At 37.9% G+C, this 10174-nt stretch overlaps 1 protein-coding gene across 2 annotated transcripts; it reads right to left on the bottom strand.

Annotated features, from left to right (window-relative positions):
• Window positions 1-83: 83 nt before the first annotated feature.
• Window positions 84-9006, bottom strand: LOC121947630 (LIM and senescent cell antigen-like-containing domain protein 1). Of its 2 annotated transcripts, none has more exons than XM_042492711.1 (10): window positions 8813-9006; window positions 7493-7649; window positions 7256-7322; window positions 5206-5326; window positions 4842-4991; window positions 4574-4724; window positions 3048-3140; window positions 2885-2933; window positions 2695-2770; window positions 84-925 (listed from the first exon to the last, which is right to left on the bottom strand). In XM_042492711.1, exons 1-10 carry the CDS (start codon window positions 8839-8841, stop codon window positions 811-813), a joined length of 1008 nt encoding a protein of 335 aa, XP_042348645.1. In that variant the 5' UTR covers window positions 8842-9006; the 3' UTR covers window positions 84-810. The 2 variants fall into 2 exon arrangements, with proteins under 2 accessions (XP_042348645.1, XP_042348642.1); XM_042492708.1 differs by lacking the exon at window positions 84-925 and adding an exon at window positions 937-2493.
• Between the last annotated feature and the right edge of the window lie 1168 nt (window positions 9007-10174).

Below are 10174 nucleotides of genomic sequence, written 5' to 3'. Positions count from 1 at the left end.
TGAGGGACCAACTGGACCAAACATTCATGGAGTGTTGTGGAGTTGTTGAGTAAGGCTCATAGAAAAGTGACAGGATGCACCAGTTCATCACTATTTTGTATTTATTATCTTAACCATATCCAGTGGATTCATTAACACCTAATGGTTTGCATACGAGCCATGCTCGATGATAATGGATGCACATTTTCTTGAAACATTTTTTTAACAAGCGGAGCGATCATTACAGTACTCTTAATAACACAGTGGTTGCTTTGTAATGGTTCATACTGAGGTATAAAAGCTTACAAGGTGAAAAGTTTTTCAGTAGATAGGCTAATTAAGATACACGTACTAAGGCATAACTGCGTTATAATTGTATGTAAGTCACATTTTAACCATCATTTGCATTTTAAGACACACAGTTCATATACTCAAGGCACATGGGTAATTCGATATAATGTCAAACAATCTTTTGAAATCAAAGAACATTTTAGCCATAGCAGTTAGCAATCATGCTCAGGGTTAAGTCATAATAAACTGAGACACCATGTCTTTTCAAGGAGAGGAAAACAAATTTGGACAATTTAGGAATGTTAAAAAAAATAAAATAGCATTTGCGTATAAAAAAAGGCAAGAAAAACTGATATCTGCAAATAGGCACCTATATGACAACACCACGGTGATATATTTAGATTTTTAACAGATCCCAGATTTATGTTACTAATATTGGCGTACTGCTGGGTCCTTATCTTGTTATGCAGCAGTTCTCCTGGATATTTTACCTTCACAGCCACAGTGGAAATATTTCCAGCTTCTTCGGCTGGAAGGGGCTCACTTGCGCCCCAAGGCTTCGGCCAGCTTCTTGAGCCTCTTCTTCAGCTCCAGAGGAAACTTCTCATAACACTTTTTACAAACAGGCTTCATGTCAAACTCGACAAACTTGTTCCTGCAAAGCAGCAAATACACAGGATCTCAGTGCTACATATGTAAGTCAGTGATTTTTCTCGAGCTAGCCTTTCATTTATGTTCATCCCACCAGCATTATTCTCTCTGAATATTATCAATGCAGAGTAAAATTCACTTGAAATCACAATCTCCTCAAAATATATAAGTATTAAAGCCATATTTTTTTAAGGAGGTAGCACTTAATCTGCTGATCTGTAATGCTCTTGGAAACCATTGAAATAGTCATGCAGTTACATCTTTCAGTGCAAGGCAGCAAGTATCTCAGCAAAACAAAATGAAAATAAAGCTTGAGTTTATCGTAAGGACAGTTCAAACACTCCTTTAAAGGGGACCTATTATGCTTTTTCTATATTTTGTGTCTGACATATAGTGTTAAAAAGAAGGGTAATCATATTAAATGTAGCCAAAGTTTCAAATAATGAGCTAACAGCATGTAAACGTAATCTCTGTGAGTAAAAACCTTAAGATTCAGACTGTTCTGAATACTTTGTTTCCAACATTTGTTCTGCCTTTTGATATAAACTGACATCACCTTGTGACGAATCTCTTTAGATGGTCATTTGCTAGAGACACGCTCTTGCAAGTGTTTACATTACGTAGCTTACACTGCTAAATAAAATGACATAACGTCAGGGAAACATGTAAACTTGGTTGTGAATTTTGTAAATTTTTCCACTATTTTGGATCATATTCGTGCTGGAACATATTATTATTGGTGATTGTTGGTGATTTTTCACAATAAAAAGTGCTGTTACCTCTGTAATAGTAATTCCCCAGCTGCAATAATGGCACTAAGACATCAAGACACAAAAGACTCAAAAAGGTGTTCCATACAGGAAAATGAAAGGTTTTGAACATTCAATAATTTAAACATGTTCTGTTTGAAATCATAAAACATTATAAACCTGAAAATGATCATGAAAGGTCCTGTTTAAATTGATTTTCAAGTAAAAATGACAAAAAGATTCAGTGTCCTGAGTGCTCAACATGCTATGACTGAAGAAAACACATGCAACTGACCAAAAAAACAAGCAAATGCAGAAACAACTTCACCAATTTGAAAGAATATTTGCAGAATATTACTGGGTTTTAGACTATTGACTGAATGACACACCATGATGTCACTTTGGACTCTGGAAAATATCATTATTTTGCTATTTTCTAACATTTTTAAGACCAAACTTATCAATTAATTGAGAAAATAGTAAGCAGACTAATTAATTATAAAAGTAATTGTTAAATGCCATTAACACAAAACAGCGTGATTGCAGGATGTTGGTTTTACTTTCCAAAATAAATAACAAATAAAATCATGTCATTCTGTCAAACAAGGAACAACACAGAAAAAGTGTAAGAAAGAGAAAACACCAACCAACGGGTTGAGTGGTGAGGCGTAAAGAATAATAACTCTACAGACAGACAGCAGGTTTTTTCTTGCGCTCTTTGGCATCGCGCTCACGTCGAGCCAGGCGGCGTTTCAGCTCCTCGGGCATGCGCTCATAGCAGTGCTTGCACACCGGCTTCAGGTCAATTTCAACAAACTTATCTCTGATACCATAGAGATGAAGTGAAGCATGTGAGAGAAGAAATTGGAGGAAAGGGAAGGAGCAGGAACGGAGTTGTAGCAGGAAAGTGAAATACACAAAAACAAGTGTTAAGACTTCAGGAGTGTTAGAGAAAACAGAGCGGAAATCAGCTGGTAGTACTGTAGACAATTAGAAGAAGCTATTATTCTGGAACATCACTTACTTGAGAGTGAGTTTTGTGTTGCAGGTGGAGCACGAGAAACAGCTGACACACCAGGCCTTGTTGAGAGCAGACACCACTGAGGGAGAAAAAAAGGAAATCATGAACATTCAACGATTGTGTGTTCAATTGACATCTTATATAAAGCCATAAAAACACTGCACTGAGTGATTTCTATTATATTAATACTCACCATCACCTTCAATCACACGGTTGCAGTGATAGCACACATCGCCGAAGAGCTTGATAACACAGAAACAAGGAGTTTGGGTTTTTATACAGCAACCATTTCTAACATTATGATGTCTGTCATGAACTCAAAAAGCATTATTTTACTTGGCTCTTTTATTTCTTACCTGGTTATAATGAGTCTCACAGTATGCCAACCCCTTCCTCTCATAATGCCGATGACCGAGGAACGGCTTCTCACACTTGGCACACACAAAATGCTGTAAACAAAAACAAATGTTGCTGAGGGAGTGGTAGAAACACTCCTAATGAAGGCATGTGAAATTGACAAGAGGAGCAGGTGCCAACAAAACATGAATATTACATGAATGTTTGCTCACTTAGAAATGTTTTTATAGAGTTACAGACTCAACCTATGGAAAAATTGTACTTTATTAATCCTTTAGTGTTGTTTTTGTTTTGTTTTTAAATCACATTTAGCCCACCAGTGCTATGAAGACGCCACTGTAATATTGAGTGTTCCCACAGTGATTTTAAATAGTCCTACTTTTCTGGTGCCTGCCAGATAAAAGCAAAATTTATTTCAGCTAACGAGTGTCTTTTAACATTAAATTGAATGCTATATACTGTTGACAGTGTTGAGATTTTTGAACAGTATGAAACTCAGTAGCCTCCAGACAGATGAACACACAACTTGATGTGCTGTGCTCTGCCTCAGGAGAAATCATCTTTTTACAAGTGCTCACATCTCTCCTACTGCCTCCAATAAGCTCATTAACAGTGTTTTGGTAATTAACTGGTTCATTTAATGAATTAAATGTTCCTGTGTAAAAGTAAAAACAACTAAATGCGAGACTCATTTTAAAAATATGTTCTGCTTCTGTGTAAAGGCAATACATATAATTAACCATAAAAAGGACGTCAGCACGACATGTGCCCACTATTTAAACCTCGGAAGTCCACTCCCTTCACTCCAACTTGCAATGTGCATAAGATTTTTACTTTAAGGCGACGCGGAACAAAAAAACATGTATTTCCCCATTTTAATCCTGTGCCCATGTGTTATTGAATCATTTATTTCTTGGTATATGCCAAATGTAGGTTAAATAAATTCTGTAACAGAGTATTTTCATATTGAAATTCCTTTCTGCTCTCTTTCTGTTTCAAATGTTTGATGACTCTGCCTGCACTCAGAGACTTTTTCAAACTTTCATGCAATCAAATGTGACTTTGAGTGACTTGAAAGCCACACCAGTCACATAAAAGCGCACTTTAGTGTTTGTGGGTTGTAGTAGCTAACAGAGCAATATAAGAGAGGTGTGTTTGGATATTTATGAGCAAAAGCTGAATTTTAGTTGTGAATAAATTGCCACATGATTTTGTTACCTAATTAGTTTGTGTGTTTAATGGCACATTTTGTGTACCTCTCTCTCAGAATTCGGACACATCAAGTTGGCAACGCAATTCAAACATATTTTCTTAATAATTTACATTCACAAGTCCTTACTTCCTCCAAACAAATATCCTATCAAACACAGTAAACATGGTCATCTAATCCATCTAGAATCCTAAATTCTACTCCTGAAGGGCTTGCTTTTTTAAGGAGAAAAAAACCTCCTGAAGTAAACTGGTTATCAAAACATCAAACACTGAATGCAGTGTATTATCAATGATGTCATTCTTGTTGACAAACCTCCACATGCCACTGCTTGCCCATGGCATTGACAACACGCCCCTCGATGGGTCTCCTACAGGCACCACAGATTGGTACGCCCATCTTGTCGTGGCAGGGCAAACAGTAGAGCTCTCCCTTCAGCTCCCTGGCTTCAGCTGTCAATTCCTTCCTGAGCACAGAGGAATATTAAAACACATTAAAAAAACATTTTTCATGTGGTCTTAAAATAGATTCGAAAGCTGAGAGCGTTCTGTTTTCTGTAGTGTGGTTAAGCGATGACACTGACCCACAGTTGTTGCAGTTGAAGTGGTCTGGGTGATAGGGGTCATTCTTAAAGATCAGCGGCTGCTCTTCAATAATGGCGTGGCACTTCTGGCAGATATACTTGCCCAGGCCACGGGCTTTTTCGCGGTTATGGCACGGGCGACACAGATGCCTGAGAGAAATGGAGCAGAACAAAAGTTAGGGGTGTCAAGAAAGTAAAATAAGTATAATATAATCTTTTGACACATTCTGTCACAGCTGCTCAAAATTCCATTATTTGTTAGAGCGCAAAAGTGAGCGAGTCAGCATCTTGACGTGTGTGTAACCACCTGTTTTACAGGCTGCCACAGTGTTAAATTAAGACTGTAATAAGATGGGATACGCACCTGCCAGCATTTTTGACAAACCCCACGTCTGCGAGCACAGCCTGGCAAATGTCACAGCGGAAGCAGTCGGGGTGCCAACTATTGTTCATGGCCTTAATGACACGACCAATGATGAACTCCCCTGAGGGAAAACCATAAGTGAGAGATCAATTTGAGGTAAGTCTAAGTTTGACTTCTCTAATATTTTTTGGGACTGGATGCTATTTTTCGGGTACTGTACAGCAGTTCATAATGAGCACTCTATTACAGACTCCTAGTGTTACTAAAATGCACTGCAGTGCTTCCTGTAGTGTTCTCAAAGTGACACTTTAAGGCTGAATGCATTTTAATTGTCCATTTAATTTAATTAGAGCATGTCTATTTCTCCCTGGACAAAGTCGAGTATCTTTAAATTAATCTGACATAGCATAAAAATGCATCTTGGGTCATCTAAAATGAGTGGGAAGTTCTATAAAAAGTTGAATAGAATTTAAAGATCAGTGAGAAACACAGAGATCCGATCTCTCAGTCAGGGATGCTTACATGCACATATGTACAGCAGTGCACTGGTTCCCAAACTGTGTAGGGAGATGTGGTGAGGGCTGAATTCTTCACTGTACACTGCGTACGCTGAGGAGTTTGTGAAAGGTCTGTCAAATAAATGCTGAGCAGAACACTTTCCAAGAGCAAAAGGTGGACCAACTAGAGATGTTTCAATACTGTTTTTTCCTTCCCAATAAAAATTGTGAGACCTAAACTTACAGATCAGCTGGTACCAACCACTGATCCAATACCAGTACATTATAAAACAGCTGTATACTACTAACCATGAATAACTGTGAATTATTCTCAGTCACTGCTGTATGGTGTAGCTTTTGTAAAACATGTATACAGCGAATAAATACCAAACTTCAATCTTATTTGACTGTCATAAAAAATATCCGATTAATAATAGGACTCTCCAGTGTAAAATACTGCCCGATTACTGACATTTTGCTATGACTGGCATTACACTATATATCGCAAATCAATTCTTCTTCGCCACTCTAAATCAGTAGTTGCCAGAGGCTGCACAGCACAATTTTCTGTGAAGGCTACTGTTTTAAAGCAGCAAAGATTAATTTATTTCTGGAAAAACTGCCATTTTATCCAGGTGTAAAACTATTTTAAAGTTTATTAATAAATCATGTGGTATCAGATCGGTGCATGGACTCACATATTAGCCAACACCTGATGCACAATTTCAAACAGTATCGGAGGCATTTCCAATATTGTATCAGTATCGGAACAACTCTGCAACTGACAGAAATGATTTTGTTACTACTGGTGCGGCATGAACAACAATGTGTCTGTGACAGTAATACATTAATTCTTGATAAATGTATACCTATGATTATGTCATGGCAAACCTTCCACACAAGACTGATATTCCAGTGCCATAACTAGGCAAGGTTTTCAAGTGTAACCTTACAAGAGATCCCCCAAAAAGCTAAACAATCTCTTTTCTTGTCATTTTGCGAAGTGCAAATGTCTTTTTTTCTGTCGATCTTCAGACAAGGCTTGGGTAGAATCTATTTTTTTCATACCTTCCTGAAATTTCACAAGGGTATACGGTTTACGATGGTATCAGTGTGCAGCACTGTATCCGTGTAAAAAAAAAAAAAGCCCTCAGTCAACTGAATCCCATCAGTTGTTGACAGGAGGCATTTTATTGTGAAACATTTGTAGGACCCTGGGGTTGACAATGCAGTAGCATGCATGGCTTCATAAATGAGCGGAGTATGTGCTTTTAATTGTTAAAATACAGTATTTATAACAGTAGGCAGCTCTGCTGCAGCAGCGCAACAACAAATGCTGCCAATGTAATTGCATAAAATAGTCAATTGAAGCAAACCTGAGTTGCATTCTGGTACCAGGTTTACCCCAATTAGATCAATATATAATCAGAACGTATTTGAATACAAGATACTTTTTTTATACAAAGTGGTAGCTGGTCTTTCAAGGCTCCACACAACCCCGCAAACAACAGATCTGTACAGACCATAAAAAAATGAGGACCTAAAACACTCACCACACTGGTGACAGCATGGGGCAAAGAGCATCTGGAAGTCATGTTCGCAATATTTTCTCCCTTCAAACTGTGAAGAGAAGAAGACCGAGATTCCTTCACTCAAAACAAACAAAAACATTCTCTGTATGCAGGAGAACCAGAGAAATCACAGCCACATCACATGCAGCACACACAAAGCACGGCTCATCATTGTGTTTATTTGTAAAATGATTTATGGTGATTATTTTAGTGCACTACCTCATAGAAGAGTCCCTCGGGGAACTGCTGGAAACACTGGGCACACACAAAGCACTGCTCATGGTAGAGCTCTCCATTACTGTTCACAATCTTCTCAGTCGGAGCAAAGCCACTCTTACATCGCTCACAGGCCGCACTGGCCAGGGCATTAGCAATGCTGTTGCAGGAGACAAGAAAATACATATTAGTACATTTACTTCCCCAGAGTCCCCTGTGACACATTAGGCTGACAAATCACGGGGATGGAAGGCTGGACCAATGTTTATCATTTCTCACATAGCTCCTACATTAACTGCTGGGCTTGTTTCAGCAGCTGTCACCATGGAGAGTGGAAAATAATATGTGAATCAGTTGGAGAACTCACTAACACTGTTACTCACTGCACAGCCATGGCCTAATTTGGTAAAGGAATAGAGGTACTGAAACCTACACACACACACACACACACACACACACACACACACACACACAATTATGAATAAACAGACAACGAAAAGGCTTGGAAAATAACTTTTTTGCCACTGTGGCTGGTGGATTCCAAGATCTATCAGCCACCCAGTGGGTTACCATTGTTTTTTCTGCTGGTAAGTGAAGCAAATTTAACAGCCACTTGCATATTCTTGCCAGAGGACTATGGTTGAAAAGCAGCCAGCTGGCTAACACCGGCACATTTAAAGAAAGGTTCATTGTTGTGTGTTGTCATTTTAAGTAAAAATAAATCACATGAAATTCCCAACACTGGCCACTAACCATCAGACTCAGATATGAGTCTGTCAGTAGTTCTGTAAGTCTTTGTGTGAAACATAAAGATGTTAAAATGAAGCTGCAAACTAAAACAACGGAAGCTAACCCAATCAAAAGTAATTTATGTTAGTTTATCAGTTACTTCAGTGCCATGCACTGATTGCTGATTTTAAATACTTCCAAGTCAGTTATGATGACAACTAAATACTCATGAATGACACTTGAGTTCAGGGATGGTGAATGCTGTTACTTCACATTATACCGAGAATTAAAGCCATTAACAGCTGACCGTTAACGTTAACTAGCATGCTAGTCTTTCAGTTAGCTCCAATGAGGGGCACACTGCTGTTATATAGCCTACAGTTATTATTATATTTAAACTGTTACTCTGAAGCAAATGTGTTGATAACGACATTTTATCCGGTGCTTTAAAAATAGAGCTCCAGTTGTATCATAATGGTTAACTATCCTAACGGCCCGCTGGCAAGCTAATCTGACATTAGCTTTAGCTTGCTAGCTGAAGTTAGCGGTTATGTTTGTTTGCTACGAGCTAAACAAGCTAACGACCAGTCCTACCTGCCCGTCATGCCCGCCACTCCCAGCATCACCTCTCAGCACGACAGTTTTAGACACGGAGCTTATAAACTGCCAAAAGTGGTGCGCTAATTCTTTACACCGAGTTTGCAGAGTTTAAAGGGGGAAGCAGACTCGCGTTGCGCCGTGTCGTCCCCTCCCAGCAGAGCCGAGCTGAGCTGGCAGCCGCTTCAGGCCACCCACTTGGGGAGTGTCGACGCGAGTTAAACACCGTCAGCTTTCTATATCTGCTGCACCAAACTGCCCTCAGCAAGGACTTCAAATAGCCTCATCATTCCTGAAATAGTCCCGTGCAAAATGTAGATATATAGATATATATAGTATATGGAAAATTATGGAAGCCTAGAGAGGCAAGTAAGTCGGGTAGTAACTGTAGAAGATTGCAGACTACTAGTTATTCCAATTTTACTTTATTTTACCTTTTTTTTCTAAAATTGTTTTTTGTCTATCTATCTATACCTATCTATCTATTTGATGTGCCTTGTATGTAGAGAATTGTTCTTTGTGGTCATATTTCTATGCCTTCTTTTGTGTAAATCAATAATTTTCATAACAAAAAACTTTTAAAAGTTGTTTTTATATGATTTTTTCCCCCAATCTGTTGTGAACTTTTCTTTGTTTTTTATCTGTGAAAACAGATAAAAAATATTTTTATATTATACCCAACAAAAATAGCATTTTTGCATTTTTCACCTACTTTCACATATTTAAAAAATAATCAAAATGTATAAATATGTTTTTGCTGTTCTTGCAGATGAATATATAAAGAGGCTCGGCGAATAATTTTTATATATATATATATAATCCTTAAAAATTATTTGCCTGTCAGGGCTTCTGAATAATTATATTGTAATCCATATAGTAAATATTGCCATGAATTGTATGTATGAATGTATGAATATAGTTTATCAATACAGCTTTATATGTAAACATGTATAAATCTACTTATCATACACAGTATATGTATGTATGTTTATGACCATATATCAGACTTTCACATTACGTGGGTGAGTCAGTTAAAGTTAGAGCTCTGTGATGGGAGTTTGCTGAAGTTGCTAAGCTCAATCAAAAAAGTGTAATCTGTCAAGGTAGTGAGAAAAAAGGGAGTTTAAAAATCAGGAATATGTCAAACAAGTAAAAACAAGTAGGTTCTCTACTACTCTGAGAAGCCTAACCAAGTAAAGTGATGACCTGACAAACTGCATCAAATAGATGAAACATTCCTGCATATCAAGTTAACACATCATGAACTGCACAGTCAAGACATTTAATCAAAACTGAGAGAAAAAATATGTGTGAGGGTGTGCAGGTGATACAAATTGTATTTTGTTCCTGCTCTGTGTC

Source organism: Plectropomus leopardus, chromosome 1 (genome assembly GCF_008729295.1).
Source record: "Plectropomus leopardus isolate mb chromosome 1, YSFRI_Pleo_2.0, whole genome shotgun sequence".
NCBI lineage: Eukaryota > Metazoa > Chordata > Actinopteri > Perciformes > Serranidae > Plectropomus > Plectropomus leopardus.
The sequence above is the reverse complement of the archived record's forward strand: the minus strand, read 5'-3'. Positions and strand labels throughout refer to the sequence as shown.